Here is an 18266-nt window from a genome sequence, read left to right as displayed (position 1 = left end):
ATAAAACACACGAATGCTTTTGTGAAAGCAACCACATGTCTGTTTGGTGCCCGGTTTTCTGACAGCAGTCGGTAAGATCTCAAACCTGCAAGGAGCTTCAGTTATTTATGCACAGTGGTTAGTTAGTTCACTTTAAAGTGGGCTGCCACCTCCATCTTTTACTACAAGGTAAAGGGACGAACAGAGAGATCACAGATGTCACAAATTAGAAACAAACCCTCTCTTTTATTGAATTTTATACCGTTACACAATCAAAAAGAAATACAGTCACAAGTACGTCAAAATGTTTCAAGAGAAATATCAATTGCAACACGTTGTACTTGGTTCCAAAAAAGAATTCCATTAAAATATACCACTTCTTCATGAGAGAATACTGCTATTATTCACAAAATCTACTGTACTGTATAAATCCAGTAGCAAACTCTTAAACTTTTTGGTAACTTGCTCAAGGTAAACAGGGAAGCAGAAGGTAAATGACAACTCATCTCTAGAATTTGGATCAAAAATCACTATTCCTCCAGAATGGAGCTTTCCAGGGAGTCAAGTGCCTAATGGCTAATAGTATTTTTAATGAAAGCTGAATACTCAATCATGTGAATTCCTATGAAAAAATGACCTTCCTACTCCTGGCCTGTGAAGTGTTTATTTTCATGCTGGACAATTACAGTTTCAATAATGTGCTTAAGTGCAGTGACATTTGAGTGAGATGTGTGCTCTGCTCAGAAGCAGCTCATCAGTGGGAATGGGAACAGATGGCTGACCTGGGGCATGTCCAGCCTGGCTGACAGTGGCAGGATGCTCCCAGCTCCCACTGCAAAAGGTTCACTCAGCAGTGTAACAGAGAACACTTGCCAACAGATACTGGTGGAAGAGCCCACAGTTCTGCCTTTAGCTACAATCATTTAGCTGTTTAATTAATTAAACAGCTCTTTAAATAATGAAAAATTACTATTAAATATGCAATAGTTTAACCTGTAATTATCAGACGTTTTTGACCCTATAGTTGTATTTCATGGCAAGCAGAGCTGATAATTTCATCCAAAAGAAGCTCCGAAGTCTTTCAATTGTCACCAGTGTTATGTGTAAATTGTTCTGTGATTCTTTAATTCAGTAATTACTTTGTGAGAGTTTAATGTGTGTACACAGACACTTAAGGAAGGAAACTTAATAGTAATTTGTTTCCATTTCACTCTAAGGTTTTCAAAGATCACCAAGGTCCAAGCCAGTTGCACCAGGTGAGAGGAAAGTATGTTAGAAAGGTGTACTTTGGACTCCAGGTGACCTTAATTTGCTCAGTATATTACACCCAAGATAAGTTACTGGACAGTAGATTTAAGTGACTGCTGGGAAGCCACAGTTGCTATTGCAACTACTTTCAGGTAAAGGAATGAAAAATATCATCATAAATACTAGTTTAAGAATTCCTTTACCTTTTAGCAAAATCATCACTGTTGAAGATTAAAACATCAATTAGAATTCTTATGTAAAAATAGTAATTGTGCTGTGCCCTGAAGAAACTCTGGCTTGACTGCTGCTGTAGTCAGGAAAACCAGGAAGCTAACTTTGTTATTCTCCTCAGTTTATCACTTCCACCTAATCTAGCATGTTCTATATGCAGGAGGAAACACTGTATTTACCCACAGTTTCTTCTTAACTACTAATGACTAAGAATAAATCATAGAACCACAGAATGTCTGGGTGGGAAGAGACCTTTAGACTCACTTAGTTCCAAGCTGCAGTTCCAGCTGCACTTTCCACTGAACCAGGTTGCTCTAAGGCCCATTCAACCTGGCCTTGGACACTGCCAGTGATGGGGCATCCACAGCTTCCTTGGGAAACCTGTGCCTGTGCCTCACCACCCTCACTGTCATGAATTTCCTCCTAATTTCTAATGTAGTGCCTCTCTACATTTATAAAAGGCAGCGAGGCAGCAAAGAAAGTATTCAAAATCAATAAGAAAACATTAAGGAAGCAATTTATTCTGGAAGCTTGTCCTCCAAAGAAGGTTTAGAATCAGACTGTGCGTTTCTGGAGTCTAAGGGGGAAAAACCTGTAGTTTAACAGGGGAAAAAAAAAAAAAGCTAGTAAAACAAACTCCCCAAAAAAGCAACTGAAAGGTGTACTTCTAGCTTTGCAAAATGGCATCTGCATTTACCAAAGCTCATGCAAGGCCAGAGCAATTACTATCACTTTTCCATGCCTTCTTCACTGTCTCTAGGAGGTCTGGTAAGTTTTTATTAAGTTAGGGTTTCATTCCCTAGAGTAAACCAAAACAGCTACTCAGTTCATCCCTGTAAACGAAATGCTGTGCCTTGTTACTGTGCACAGAAAAAAAATGTGAGAGTTGGGAAGATTCTTAGATGAAACATGGCTCTGTTAAATCCACAGCTGCTGTCACTAAGATCAGAGATGATCAAGGCAAGGTTGGGTGGGGCTTTGAGCATCTTGGTCGAGTGGAAGGTGTCCCTGTCCATGATAGTACTGTTGGAATGAGATTAAAGTCCCTTCCAACCAAAACAGTTCTGTGATTCCAGCAGGCTCACAACCACAAATCGTGGGTCATTCCGTTTTCCTCCTCTTTTTAACATGGATTTTTCTCTATGAAAACTTAACTGCCCCCTTAAAGTACACTGAAGAGGAACTGACAGATCCAAGCAGGTCAGGTTCCTCCAAAATACGGTCAAGAGAGCAGCAGAACACCATCAAGCAGGATGGTGTGGCATTTCTCTTGGGAGATGCAAAGGGATAACCCCCCCAGCCAGCTCAAAGCTTGTGGGGGCAGTAGAAAAAGTGGAACCCAGCTGCACTTTCACCTGCGGGGACTTTAGCCGGACTTCACTGTTTAAACTTTTTAACTGCTGATAGAGAAAGAAATGCCATGGAAAGAATGCCAGCCCCGAGACCCCGCACAGCAGGCAGGCCGGAGCTCTGCTGCTTCCAGCCAGAGAACTTTGTAAGCCTTATGGGCTGCATTAAAAATCTGTACTATTCAGTGGCAGGTGTATGTAGTGAAAATGTTCTCTGCACCAAGCGTCAGCTCCAGCTGAGTGCCCCTACACACTCTATCCTCTCTGTGCAACTTCTACTCAAAATTGTAACATGTGTGTAACCACCTGATGCTGCCAATGCCTTATCTTGCTAAGAGTGTCCTTTTGGTTCAATACAGTTGTGGCAGTTTGCAAAGTGCATCTTTCAGTGAAAAAGTCATTTTAGAGAACAAGTTAAGCTTATGTACTATTATACTGATTTCACAGCAGTGCAGTGAAACCAAAGTTTACAACATTAAACCAAAGTAATTCCTGTGACACTCCACAGTTGATTACTTACAGCATGATAAGTTTTTTTTTTAAATAGTTTGGCAAATGCACAGAATATCTTGACCATATTTACACAATACAGGGTTATACCAGTAGCATCGTGTTTTATGACACCAAACTAAGAAAAGTCACCGAGTCAACAGGACAAGAATGCAGAATAAGTTTTATCAAGTACCAGCTTAAATTTTTCATCACGGAGTTTTGTGATAAAATCCCATCTTAGATCGATTCACTCCTGCGAATTTGACTTTTTTCCTGCTTTCCTGTGTTACCTTGATAAAGCTTCCAGAGACAAGCCTTCAAGCTGTTCATAAAGGTGAACCTTTCTGCTCTACAGTAACACAAATATGCTGCCTCCTCGCTTTCAAGTTTGCTCACTGGTGTGATAACAGACTGAGAAGTGTAACGTCTTTGGCGAGTGGTAGTACAACACTGTCTAGGAGCACTGAATAGGCCCAAATAATTAACGCAGAGATGTTACAATCAAAACAAGGAAGCAGTGATTTCCAATCAACTCTAAGTTAAAAAGGGAACACGGATGAACAATAACCACTAACAAAAATATAAATTATCTCATTTCTCTCAGATAACACACTCCCCAAGGGGGCCTGGTCCACATATAGTTTATTGATGTAAGAAAACAATACAGTTAGTGTTAGATCCAACCACAAAGAGCAAAAGAATGAGTGAATGAAGGTTTTGTACAGTACATATAGGAAAATAAGATGTTTGTGACAACTATATATTTCTAAATAAAAAGGCTTCTAAATATATTCAAGTTATTGAAATCTACATGAAAACATATGGATGTTAATAGCAACAAGGTGCATAAAACCAAAACATCAAAATATTGAGCAACTCAATGTTGTACTAGATAAAAGTCTGCTAACAATGCAAGATGTTTTACAATCTGCTTGAAATATCACCTATACCACACAGGGTAAGCTGAACATTTAGATTTAAGATCATACACAATATTAGCATTAACTTCAACAACTACAGGCAGGGATTTTTTTTTTTTTTTTAAGCTGGCAAAGTGACTACTTTAAGAACATCAAACTTTCTCTAAATTGAGAACATATCCAAATAAAATGCTGCTAGCCCTTTCCAGATAAACCCTTTCCTTTGACTAACCACACTCATTGAAGTCAAAAGCGTAAGACAGCATTTAAGAACAATTTATATTACAACGTGACTAAAATAATGACATAATCCAGGTTTAAACATGTTTTCATAGGCAAACAAAAGATTCTTCTTAAAAACTAGTTTTTATAAATGCAGAATATATTGCATGAGGAACTGCTGGTATTTTTTAAGAAAATATATTGTGCGATTGTGGCTACAATGCACTGCTGCAAAGCATTGTTGTTTCTTATAAAAACTATTAAAATAAAAAACTTACTTGAACGTAAAGAGTAAGAGAGCACAAGTCTTCCAACTACCTATGAAAAGCAGCATGGAAGTATTGCCAGTTTTTCCTGTGTTGACATTTTACTAATGATAAATTTTGGTGACCAACTCCCCAGCCAAAAAATAAATTTTTTTTTAAAATTAGGTGCATATTTCAAAGCTGCTATTGCAAGTGTGTTTTAAATGTAATGGACTTAAAAGTGTATGTACCAAAGAATTATAAAAATGCACTATAGTTTGAGTTATTGTTACATAAAGAACATATTAAAAAGACTGTCAAAATAAGTAGAAAGGGGATCAAAACTGAACTAACTGAATTAGTGCAGTACTGTAGCCAGGCTTCTAAAATCAGATATAGAAAATATAAATAGACTGCTTTAGGTGATGATTCACCAGTGTCCAAAAAAGGAACAAGTTTTGTGAAAGCTCAGTTAACTTGATCCAGAGCTCTGAGCAGTTCTTCCCCCTGTAGCAGGTTTCTGTTGCCTTGTATGGGAGCGTTTACTTCGCAGTCGTAACTCGTGAGTTGGGGGAGTCCACTCTCATCCATCGACTGCCCTAGAAGTTTACTTGCTATGTCTAAAGAGGGAGGGGAAGGAGAAAAAGTGCACTTTATTCACCATGCTTAACCTCTCCTCCAGAGCTGTTCATGGGGAGCTAAGTTTGGATAGTTTTGGCCACTCAGTTCTCTTTCACACAGTCCCCTCCACCCCCGCTGCCTGTTAAAGGAAGATACCAACCAGTTGATAGTAGAATGATTGTCTTTTGCTCCACTCCATTATGACCATTTGTTTTGCATCCCTTTACACGTTTCCAAGCAAGTGATGCATTTCCTCCACGGTCTCCTGTCTGCTGGAATAAAGACCCCTAGAAAAGAAATAAAAGCAAATCTTCTTCACTGAATACTGTATCTTTCTATCCCTCCACATCCCTCTTCCAAATTAACAGTTCCCGTCACTAGTTACTAATGTAGGCATTGTTACAATTTGAAGTGGACTTTGTTCAGAACTTGGGGAGAAATATATTTACAAGCACACTAACCTTGAAAATTACTTAAATGAAAAGTGAATCAGATTTCAAGACCTTACTTCCCTTACAGAAAACAATTACTAAATCCTGGTTATCACCAGTTACCACGCACGCTCAAGATTAGCGTGTACATGTACACATACACACCCCTTTAATTAGCACTGCTCTGGTGTGAGTAAGCATCAGGTTTTCACGGGACTCTCTAATGGTTTTCTACACTGGAATTAACAGTGTATAGACAGGAGATTCAGGAACCTCGGTAGGTCGATTCTATCTAAATTTAAGATGTGAATTCTGCTTGCACTCCAGTTATTGCCTTGTGGGGAATGCAGTCCTAAGCCAGTCTACTGCAGATATGGCTCCTTAGCATATTGTTTTGACAGCAGCACAGAAGACATGGGTATTAGGAAGCTGTAAGGGCTTCATGTAATTAGGATAAGGAAGAAGCAGCTGCCACTGAAACAGATGGAAGGAAAAAATGCAGTCTTAGTATCAAGTTTCCTGGCAGAAATAGTTGAATCTGCAAAGTTTGGTCTTGTTAGTACTACTGACTGCTGCAACAAGAGGAAAAGGTATTTCAGAACCCTGCCATTACAGTCAACACTTAAAATAGTAAAGAGCATATTTTCAGATTATAAAACACCCATGCAAGTCAAGAGAACAGATGTATAATAGAAGCTACAGTTTACTCAGAAGCTGCAGTTCATACTGAGGTCAGTCACCTACATTGTCGCTGGTTCACTTTTTTATTGTGAATGCAATCCAGACCTTCATATTAAGAAAGGTACAGCTCATAACTGTTCCAGTGTAATGATTTAGAACATTATTTTATAATCAGACTATGACACACCTTGCCCTTGCCTAATTCTCCTGTTTCCTAGGAAGCTAAAATAGTACTTTGGTCTTCACTTATTTTGACTCTTTGCAAAATACGTCCTGCTTCCCTAAAGCTAAGAAGTTGAGCCAAGTGTTTGTACAATTCCAGAATAGCATGTATCCTAAGCCTAGATTTAACATCATTTTTCTTGTGCATATGTGAAAGGCCTGTGTATCCCTCTCAGAAATCCATTCTGAAGAAGGAAGCCAAACAGCAAAAGCACTTTCTTAAAATAACATCAGTAAGACCCAGCTTCATGGAGACTCATCTTCTGAGAAACCATCAAAATATTTACAACAGTTCTGTCAGATACAGAAAAAAGGAAAATGTTTAGCAAAGGATGAAGTCTGAACCTGTCAGCATTAAACTGGCACTAAGCACAGATGACTGAGAACTGTTACAGCAGTTAATACTGAACTGCTTGTGTTCTGTGTATTTAATGACATCCCAAGCTGTTTCGAATATTTTGTCAGCCACACTGCAACAGCTGTAGCACCACTGCATGAGCAAAGGGCAGTGGAAGGCAACAAAATTTCTTGCAGAGCTATGAATTCTAACAGGGCTTCTGGAAGCAACAGAACAACATGCATGAAAGTGCAAAGCATTTAGCAAATGAAAACAATCGCCTAATTATGATTTTACAAAAAAAAAAAAAAAAAATGAAGTGTTTGCCTCATAGTAAAATTGGACATGTAAAATCTTTCCCAGCTCTTTTAGAGGACAGCAATGATAAAGACAACATAGAGCGATTCATCTCATGCCCAAAGCAGAATACTAGCACAGGAATAATGCATAGTTCAGAGGGAAAATAATCCTGCACTGTAAGACATAATGGGTGACTACAACTAGGAGACGGATGGGCAACTAGAGAAACAAAGAATCTCAAAGGATACATTGCAGTAGAGGAAGTAAGACTTAACTGTGCGAAACTTAAGAAGGGGGAATTTGCAATGAAGGCAAGAAGAGAGAGAACAGTGTGCAGTGGCAAAGCTCAAAGTTTCAAAAGACTTAAAACTGACAAAACTGTGAGAGACAAAGATTATGGAGACAACAATATCCCTGCAGAAGATAACAAGCTGGACAACCCCTAATTAAGTGACACAAATATAAGAATATCTAAAAAGTTTCTTTTGAATAGTTAGGACAGATGATGACGACCTACTGCAAAATTCACACACACTAATACTAGAGAGAGTGTGCATGGAAGAGAGTGGTAGTAACAGACATTTGCTAAGTTATTATAGGAATTCTATTCCCTCATGGTTCAGATGGTCTTGTTGTCTCATTAAGTAAAGGAATCTCAGTCTCAATGGAAAAATGAAAACATAGGAAGAAGCATAAGAACACTATCTCTGGTATCGACAAATATGAAAACTGAGTTTCAATTCAAAAATTAAATAAATACAGCAATTACACATTTCAATGTGATGTCTTATATTTGTGCATATCCTACTGAAGAGCACATATGTTCACAGAAGAGTATCTTCTACCTAATCAAGAAATGTGCTTGAGTGTAGAGGGCACTTTTGAAACAGGTGACAGTAAGACAACTAAAATTGGAGTATTTGCATAGATATATGTATATAAATTTCACTATCAAACAATTATGTCTGATCCCAAGATTCCATTGCTTATCAACAGCTCAACTCAGGAGTCTGCAGTGATGCCTCATTTCAGAAAGGGAGGTTCTGCAAGGTTAAAAGGGAATATTTTAAAATGGTAAAACAAAACTCACAATTCCAACTGCCTGAAAAAGTGAACCATCATGTTCCATTTTTCGTTTTCTCTGAGCATTATGCAAAGCTAGCATCTTTGGATTTAGTTCTTCATCCAGTGCAGTAGATCTAAGAAAAATTGATTCAGGCTGTTAAGACGTTTCTACTCTCCTCAAGCCATTCTTCTTTCATGGACACTTAAATATACACATCATCACAGAACTGAATTTAAGAACTCTACTACTTTTTGTTCATAAATTGACTCATTTCAACAATCATTGTCTATGAGCATAGAAAACGTTAGCTTTTAATCTTGCCTTGAAGCTCAGAATGAGTTTTAACAAAAATTTTTTAAATCTGCAGGATAAAAAAAGCGTAAAAGTTCATCAATTTACTTCTGAAAGAAGGGAGGGAAGGGTGAGGGAAAGTCTCTTCTGAACATTTCTATGTACAGATAAATCTTTTATGCATCATAAAACTGATGTTTGACTTTATGTAGTTTTCTATCGTGGTAAATGTCTGCCACAGACACCACAGTCCATCACTGTAAAATATGGCTCATTTTAAGAGCAATAAATCTAGGACAGACTGTAGCTGCCCCTTACTTCTAACAAAGTGGACAAGGAAAGCACCACAAATACTGTGTGGGTGCAACTACCTACAAATTGCCTACTGCCTTCTGGTAGAAAGGCTGCACCATGTCAGGTACAAGGCAGAACAACACTTGAACAGTCTGCATACAGCAGCCGCCTGTTACATAAGGTGCTTATGTAAAAGCTACCATGAAATTAACTTCAGGGAGGTTTACTATAAAAAACAAAAACCAGACTTGTTTGAAGCGTCCAAATTTAAATGTATCGATTCCTGCTTTGAAGCAGAGTGCTGAAGGCAACATACAACACACGGCAGAATTTATAGGTGTACTATTATCTAGTTCCTTGAATTGATACTGGGGCTTAAGCTGCGCTTTTAAAATACCTTTTATTCAGAGTGACTGTTAGCAAGCTGGGTGCTCCCGGAGAAGGTTTTTCCGTCTGATCCACTGTTCCTTTCCCTGCTCTGATTGGAGAGGCGGTTCGACTCCTGTTCCCACCGTAAGGTGACGCCGGGGCACTACTCGTTTCGCTGCTCACGTGCACAGGAGACGAGGGGACGATTATTGTCTTCGCGTCGTCCGGACGTTCCGCCGCCGGTTTTATCTCCTCAGCAGGACTTGGTGGCGTCTGAGTCTGCTGAAATATGGTAATGGTGGCTGCACTCTGAGAGCTGGAAGAGCTGCTTTCCAGCGGAGAGAGCTGATCAAAGGATCGCAGCTGGAAGTCATCATCCATCGGGATGTAAGGAGCCAACATCTCCAAATCTAAATCGGTTTCCTGGGAAAGACGAGACGTAAAATTTATAAATATGGAAGAAATCTGAGCTAAGGCTTCATGGCTTCATCAGGGCCCTTCCTTTTACCAAATCGCTAAGTACTTTTTTTTGCACTTTAATAAAAATATTACATAAGGAATGAAGTTCCTGAAGACGTTCTCAGGAGAAAAAGAAGCACATTCAGAATAAGCATGGTGAGGATGAAGAATTCGAAGTTACTGTACACTTTACCTGAGTAGAGAAGGGATTTTTTGCTTCTGTATCTATGGCAAAGAGTTTCTCCACTAATTCCAGTTTGAATTCATTCGCCATATCATTATCCACGTCAAAGCAGTAGTCGTTGGGACTACTGGGCTGTGAAGATATTTTGAGCACAGTTTTAGGTTTCTCTCATTACACCATTTTGCGCTTTTATCTACAGATTCTCTGAAAAACATTCTAATTTAATTTCAAACTTAGCTGCACAAAATTCAAATGGGGGGGGAAAACACACTTGTCTGTATACATTCAAATTTACCCCACTGGGGAAGCACTTGCCTAGCTGAAACCTGGAAGTAGCCTCTACAGTAACCTATTACAACTATTTTGCTGTTTAGGGAAGTTGGGTCTGAATCACTCTCTTCTAAAAAAACCAATCCCAAGCTCTCCTCATTTCTATCAGATGGTACTGCATGTATTTGCAAGGCTTACTTTAATGAAAAGATATGAAAATTTATCTGTTTCCTCAGATCATGGCATGAGCTAAAGTCACAAGGTAGAAACAATTCCCAATTCCCAGCCTGGCTGCATCCTTACCAGATTTGCCCCACAAGCCCCAACAGCACATACATTTTAATGACAGCATACCCAAATTACGAAACTAACCTCAGGTGAACTTTGGCTGGTACTTGCATCAGAAGGGCTGGTTGGTTGCTCTTGCACCTGAGGCATGGTAAAAGAAAGTTCGAGTGGCTCTGTGTTTGGCTCCAGCTTTAATACAACTTCTCTATTGAGTGCAGGATCAGCATTGCTACGAAGTGGCTTTGTGGTTTCAGAGGCAGGTAGTGGGGACATTGCCATATTTATATTCTGCAATTTCTCACTGGATGAGGGGAGCATTACATCATTATACAAAGGAACTTCATCACATTGTTGTTCATCAGACTCTATAAAAATTAAAAGAAACCATCAACCTAAGTAACAGTACTGTGCGTGTCTACGGACCTCATTACATTTAAATAGCAGCAGAAATACCACTGGGCAAGTGGTACTGGGAGGTTATTTTTTGAAATCTACTTTAAAATACTAACTTTGCTAATTAGCATGCTCTCCAATTTAAACACACACCCACCATTACTGCTGAAATCTAGAGAGATAATTGTGTCTCCAGCAGCTGGGGCCAGCACAGTTAAAGCATCTGGTTCCTGTTTAAGTTTTTCAAAGAGGCTGTTGGTATCATCCAGGTCATCTTTACTGAATATTTTGGTCATTTTCATATCAGGAGACTCCACTGGTTTCAGCATACACTCAGTTTGTCCAAGGGAAAAAATTAAGTCCTTCTGAACAATTCCACTGTCAGACAGAAAGATGATTGTTAAAGCATGGCTAAAAGAAATAAACTTTGGCTTAACAGTTTTATAAGTGGAAACCCACCCCCTCCCCTAAACAAAACAAAAAACCCCACCACACACATCCCACAAAATTACCAGAGCTTTAAAAATTCTTTTTTTCTTACTCCTTCTTTCCTCAAAAGTAACAGACAAAGCAATTACTAATTGTAGGGCCATCAAAAATAAGCAACAAAAATAAACATGCTTTTCTGAAAGCATTAAGGAAGACAGAAAAAAAAAAGGAGGGGGGAAAGTTAGATATTTCCTAAGCTACTTTTCTTTGTTTTAAATGAATGTGCAATATCTTGATAGATTGATACTGGTATATTTATTGAAGTTTTGAAAAGCTAATTTAGGACTATTATACAGTTGCAGAAAAACAGTCAACAAATCTGCTTTGAGTTGAAGCTTTCAATTAAAACAGGAATTCTAAGGAAGAAAAAGATAAATGGGATTACAAAAGGCACCATTACTGCTGCTCTGACTCCGTGACTACAAGTTATTGGTGGAATTAACTGCTCAGACAAAGATTAGAGAGTTCTTTGAGCACACAAATGCTCAAATGCTTACAGTGAGACTGTACAGAAGAGGCTGGTCCTGCACTCAGCACTACATCCAAAACGTGTTTTGTTTTCAAATATAATTTCTAAACCTTAGGACTGGCAGTATTTCTAAGCAAAAAGTAATTTCTGTTGTAGGGAACAGTAAAACTATAATTTATTCAACAGGGGATGGCATTCTCAGGAATTTGAAAAAAAAAAAAAAAAAAAGCAGTTCCATCAGAACCTGACTTTATCTTCAATAAAGCTTATGGCAAAGAACATCGAAGTCCACTCAACTTACCTCAACACATAGTTTACACACACTATGCACTGTGGCTGAGAATTCTTAGTGTTGTATATAACAGTTGCTTGAGTTTCAACCCAGACATAGCCACCTTGTTTTGCCAGCATTCTGTACTGCCCTGTTGTCACCTGCCCTTTTGTGAACACTAAAAACAGAAAGGACACCAGCTTTAATTACAGACAGAAAACAACCAAAATCATTTAAGGTAAATATTCATTGCAGATTCATATATGCACTTTAAAAAAAAAAAAAAAGCTCTTGTTCTTCTGCTGCTTTCACCAGTGCTGTCTCTCTCATCCCCTGTAGTTGGAGGACTTGAAATTCACTTTTCACTTACTGTCGTGGTGTGTTTTGGTCAGATGATCAGAATCCAGTGCGTGATAGTACTCATAGATTGAGCGGCCCAGGAGCTCCTCTGGCTCATACCCCATCAACTCTGTAATTCTTTAAAACAAGGGAGAAAATGACTATGTAAAAGCAGACATGGACAAGCACAAATACTAGAGCATGTGGATGCTTGCACATCTAAAAAAACCCCTAAGAGTCACTTCCATGTACATCAGCAGCAACCATGGTTTACCAGGACTTTTCATTTTGAAATAAATTGCTATTTTTATGCTTCTTTAAAAGAGAAATTTCAGCAGGCATAGGATTCTACTTCTCACTGAGTATTTATAGAGGGATAGGATTACACAAATCCCTGCTTTCTAGACACTTGTAATTTTTTTCTGCTTCAAGGTAGACCAGCTACTTACAGACCGGTTTAGGCAAATATGAGAATTTAATAAAATAACAACGACGGGCTTCAACAGTTTTAAACCTGCAACTAAGAGAGATTAGAAATCAGATTTACTCTTCCCCCTCAAACACTGCCTGCTTTTAAGGAAAATGGGATTTCTTCAGTCTCTAGAGGGCAGTGCTAACCAGGGCAGCGCTTGTATTTTGCCCCATTCTAGATGCAGAATGTGACCAAATAAGTACTAGAAAGGTAATTCCTGCAGAGGGGAGAAAAAACCTGCACTAACCTCTTTTTGTTTCTAATTGCAGCAACTAACTAGAAGTTTACTTTTGTTCTAAAGAAAAGGAAACGGGCAGTAACAAATAACACCAATTAAATACAAACAAATGAAACAAACAAGTCCCAAACAATAAAAAACCTCAGGGCTGATTATTTCCTTCACCTGGGTTTATAAAATTTGTCAAGCTAAGTGTCCAGAGGATAGCAAAATCAGTCTTTTGTGTTTGACTACACACCCTGATTTGTACCAAAACACAAAAATCTCATTTTTCAACAGCAGATGTATTGCATTAAAAATACAGCTGAACTTTTGGGGGTTTTTTTGACTGAAGAAAGCAGACACTGATCTCCTGAAGAAGGGAGAGGGGAAGCAATAGCAATAAAATGCGCCTGACAAGTATTACACACACACTCTTTTCAGTCACCTAAATGTCCCATATTTGAGAAACCTAAAACCTTCCTGTTTTTTCAGTGTCTGGAAGAATCTTCTCATTTCAATTTAATCACTGTCCCTGTAGTAAAGACCAGTTTGAAAAGGCAATTAACTGAAGGCAAAGGATTTATTCATAGAATCACAGAATGGTTTGGGTTGGGAGGGACCCTAAAGATCACCTTGTTCCAACTCCCCTGCCCTAGGCAGGACACGGTCCACTAGACCAGGCTGCTCCAAGCCCCATCCAACCTGGCCTTGAACAAACCCTGCATCGTCCTTAGATCTAAAAATCTCACTTTTAATGAATCCTGAGCATTTAGTAAAAGCCAAAGTATCCCACTAGTGATTCCACTGTGGAGATGAATCGAGTTACCAAGAAAGACTACGTAAATGTATAAGGCAAGCATCAGCCAGATTAATTTATTTTTTTAGAGTATAAATCATATATATTACCTTTCATCACAATAGGAAAATTTCATATCAAGACTGTGACGACTGAGGAACGTTTTACTGTCCAAGGGGACCTCAATGTTTGACGGATGAGGAATAGGTTCACAGATCAACACCAGACACGTCATGGGAGGCTTTTTGTAGCCGCAGTGAGTTTGGTTACCACACGTGTCGTACACACGGATGTGCCCAGTGCAGTGCAGCACCTACGGGGAAGTTGTATTTTAAAGAGAGAAGAGGTTCTTGCCCGCCAGACAACACAACCATATTGCCATTAGCACACCAGAGCAAAGTCCTTCCCTCCCCAGCCCTCGACGTGATAGCAGCCCGAGGAAGGAGCAGTGCTGGGGGATGGATGGAGGGAGGGATGGCTACAGGACAGCAGTCATTCTCCTCCCCACACCACACAGCCTGTGATGGGCACACAGGCTGTCAGCTCCTTCCCCTCAGTGCTGTGTGAGGCAACACCACACGCTGCTGCATTTCTGTGAACTGCTGCTTTTTGAAAGTTACAGTAATGACACTGATAAGCAACTGCCTCAGCAAAAAGTATCTTGCTGTTTGAATTTGAATGTTATGGTAATAGCAGCAACCTCCATTTTAGATCTTCTGCAGAAGTGATGTTAAGAATCCAGTATTTCCTTCAAAAGACAGGAAGTTTTGCATTTTGTGGGGTTCTCTTTTAACCATTCTGAAGCAGAACTTGTTCACAGACAGCAGCAAAGAAGTTGTTTGATCCAGAATAATCAAATTCAAGTTATAAAAGAGAACTGTGAGCCATAATCCACTCGATACAGTAAAAGGTTACTTTTTGTGCAGAGGAGAAAATGCATTCACTGCAGAAAGTTATCAGGCTGGCCTCTTTTTGTTCCAACTGTTACAAAAGGGAGAGCCAGCAGCTTGAAAAGAATGGCATTGAAGTCCTTCAGAGAGACCTCAACTGTCACATTTTCAGTGTCAAATCAAAAGAAATCAGGGATCAGCATAAGTGGTGTCAAGTATTTTTTTCCCAGAGAAGGCTTTATGCAAACATATTTAGTAATTACAATTCTTTGTAAGTAAATTACCTCTACCGTAAAATGGAAAATTCATTAGAAGAGTTTTGAAAAACTAATTTTGAAACATTGTTTCGGTTACCTCTGTGATGTATTCAGCATTAAAATTCAGCATATTGAAGCACAACCATTAAAGTACTTAGTGAAACTCAAGCTCGTTACATGAAGTAAAAATGTTGAAATGTAGTGTTGTGACACCTGAAGAGGAAGCTGCCAAATTATATAAATACTCCTTTGCATTAGTTACCTTCCACGTAGCAGACTTTATATTCACTGTTCTTCCCCTGCTAGTCAGTGTACATTTCATTCTGAGAAAAAAGCTGCGCTCCGTGTTTTGCTCTTTGCCCTTTTTCACAGGACCTGGCAAAAGCAAACAGCAAACCAGTTCTTAAGCTCCTGGATCATCATGGTGTAAAAAAAAATCCCCAAGCATGTTAGAGAACTCTAAGTCTAGGAGAAGACTCACAAGATAAACTAAAAAGATTGATAAACCTAACAGCATTTTTGATGATAATACTTTTCAGAACAAGTTTTACTATCATGGAGATGAGAAACCTGAAGTTTCATAGCATCAAAGAATGGTTTGGGTTGGAAGAAATCAAAGATCATCTAGTTTCAACAAACATGCCACTAGACCAGATTGCTCCAAGCCCCATCCTACTTGGCCTTGAACACTTCCAGGGCAGGGGCAGCCACAGCTTCTCTGGGAAACCTGTGCCAGGACCTCACCACCCTCAAAGGGCAGAATTTCTTCCTAATATTAATCTAACCCTGCCTTCTGTCAGTTAGAAGCCATTCCTCCTTGTCCTGCCATCTTGTTCAAAGCCTTTCTCCAGCTCTCTTACAGCCCCTCTCAGCCTGTCCTCACAGGAGAGGCTTTTGCAGCCCAGTTTCAATGTTTTAAGATCAGTATTGTTTCTGTAGCCAACTCCAAGCTCACAGATATCAGGACAAAGGGATGGGGAGAAAAGACTGACGGAAAATTTAATATTCTTTAATGTTGTGGCAATGGACAAAAAAAGCACATGCAGAATGAGGAGCCCCGCTGAGTTCCTTTCCATTGAAATGCATCAGTAATTCAGGGTCAAACCAAATACCTTTTGGGCCTGTAGCTCTGCAGGACTGCAGTAGCTTTAAATTTTTCAATTCAGAACTAACAATTCTGCTGTTTACATGCATCCAAATACTTCCATGGTAATTTACATTCTTGGAGTAAACAGGGACAAGGTTTTTAAACACATTATTATCATTCTTGGGCAGAAAAAAAAAAATCAAGAAACCCTAATAGAAACCAGTGTTAGCAGCAGTAATTTCTTTAGCTCTACTTGCTAACAGCAGGCTTTACATTAAGATTTTGCTTTTACAGGGGAGATCCTTTCAGAGTCAATTACTAGTCACGCTGTTGTGGGCAGAGAAAATGTACCTGATGGTATCAGGAGAGCTGCAAGCAGCTCACAATGGGTGGAAGAAGGAAATAAAGCACTCAGGAGAAGGAGCAGTGGGAGAGCCAGTTTGCTGAGGCTTGCTAAGGAGCAAGGACCGAATCGTGGCAGAGGTGGAAGTTTAGAACATATGACCTTGCTTCTGGTGCAAGTTCATACAGTAATTTGCTCTCATCCTCCACAGATAATAGTAGCTATGAAATTTTTCTTCAGGGTGGCTTGCACTGCAGCTACTAGTTTGACAAAATTCATTAGAAAAACATTAAAACCCCAATACCTACATTCTCTATGGCTTCTAGCAGAGGCAAGGACTAACGGGGTCAAGTCCATTTTAGGCCACATCAAAATATCATCAATAACGGGACAGGGGAACTAAAGCAGAGTTCACAGAAGCAACCAAAACTTCTTTAATTCAGTATGTTTTAAAAGGGTTAAACCAACCTAGAAACTGATAGTTGAAGAGCACACAACATTATTGTTACCAAACCCTGATGTTTAAGGCTCTGCTTCATAAAGCAACTGTAAAAAGATGGAGCAACTTTCTCAAGTCTGATTCATCATTGGGGATTATTTTTTAAAATCACCAGCTTTGAAAGTTTAAAAAGCAGTTTCATAAAATGAGAACGCAGTTCTGTTTCTGCCAATCACATTCATATTCACTTGCACTCATAAATCCCAAAGGGGAATATTTAATACTCAATTCAAAACCAAAATAATTCCACTGATGTAAGAGCTGCAGTAGAACGCAACCTGGGAATACTAATAAATATAAAAATGTACTATTATTACTGTAATTCAGACTTTTGTCTGCCAACTTCATTTGCAAAACAGCTTTGGTAATAATGCTTTCCAGACATCTTATTCCAGTCTGGCCAATTTAGACATGCTAGAGCTGGGTTTGCATGAAAGTCAGCGAGACGACATTTTTAAGAATAAGCTTTTGCAACAAAACCAGTTTTTTTAAACTGCTTTAGGGAAGTTGTTTCCCCAGCCCCAAGACTGCATTACTGTATTCCAAAAGTGGGGGCTGGGGGGAATCTAATCTAGCCTTAGATATATATTTCAGTATTAGAGGCAGACAAGTTTACAAAATGCTTAGAAAAACAAAGTCAGGGCCCATAGTGCTACGTTATCTTATCAGGTCTCTTCCACTCAATTAGTAGGATGACAACATAAGACTTCTGATTTACATGAAAGCAGAGGTCAGGTTTAGTAATTCATCACTATCTGGATTCAGAGTCCATATAACCCCTGTTTGATAAAACAGAAATTAGAGAGGTCGGATTTTAGACTTGTAACTACTGAGTAAAGCAGAACTGTTGGGAGGCACATGGGCTGCCAAGACTTATAGTCATTATCAAATCTTTAGAAGACATAAAAGCAGTAATTCATGGGCAATAGTTAAATTCAAAGGCATACAGAACACGTGAACACGGTGTGCTGCTCCCTCAGATGGAGACAAGGAGAGTCAGAAGTCTGTGAAAAGATACCAATTTCATGCACCAATTAAAGGGTGCACAGAAGCGTCAATCCCAAAGCCCTTTCTGGGGTTGTTCAAGTCTTCCCCAACTTGGTTTTTGCTTCCTGAAGTTCAAATACAGTATCTTTTTTGTGTCTTAAGTATATCACCACACTTTTCTGGAAGAAAGCATTTGCTTTTCAGTTGTCCTGTAAAGGCAAGCCCAGACCAAGACAAATGCACCAACTGAACTTC

At 39.1% G+C, this 18266-nt stretch overlaps 1 protein-coding gene across 2 annotated transcripts in view; it reads right to left on the bottom strand.

Moving 5' to 3' along the window:
- Window positions 1–205: 205 nt before the first annotated feature.
- HIF1A (hypoxia inducible factor 1 subunit alpha) overlaps window positions 206–18266 on the bottom strand; it is a 34464-nt gene continuing 16403 nt past the window's right edge. For both annotated transcript variants that reach the window (XM_050336759.1, XM_050336760.1), the window contains exons 5-15: window positions 15358–15470; window positions 14059–14261; window positions 12492–12598; window positions 12152–12299; window positions 11050–11270; window positions 10584–10864; window positions 9951–10073; window positions 9327–9721; window positions 8369–8477; window positions 5468–5594; window positions 206–5306 (exon numbers count right to left, since the gene is read on the bottom strand). In XM_050336759.1, the coding sequence (XP_050192716.1) occupies window positions 5155–5306; window positions 5468–5594; window positions 8369–8477; window positions 9327–9721; window positions 9951–10073; window positions 10584–10864; window positions 11050–11270; window positions 12152–12299; window positions 12492–12598; window positions 14059–14261; window positions 15358–15470 (1979 nt within the window). In that variant the 3' untranslated portion in view covers window positions 206–5154. The remainder of the gene's footprint in view (window positions 5307–5467; window positions 5595–8368; window positions 8478–9326; window positions 9722–9950; window positions 10074–10583; window positions 10865–11049; window positions 11271–12151; window positions 12300–12491; window positions 12599–14058; window positions 14262–15357; window positions 15471–18266) is intronic.

This window comes from Myiozetetes cayanensis, unplaced genomic scaffold (genome assembly GCF_022539395.1).
Source record: "Myiozetetes cayanensis isolate MyiCay16 unplaced genomic scaffold, myiCay2020 scf6-25, whole genome shotgun sequence".
Classification (NCBI taxonomy): domain Eukaryota; kingdom Metazoa; phylum Chordata; class Aves; order Passeriformes; family Tyrannidae; genus Myiozetetes; species Myiozetetes cayanensis.
The sequence above is the reverse complement of the archived record's forward strand: the minus strand, read 5'-3'. Positions and strand labels throughout refer to the sequence as shown.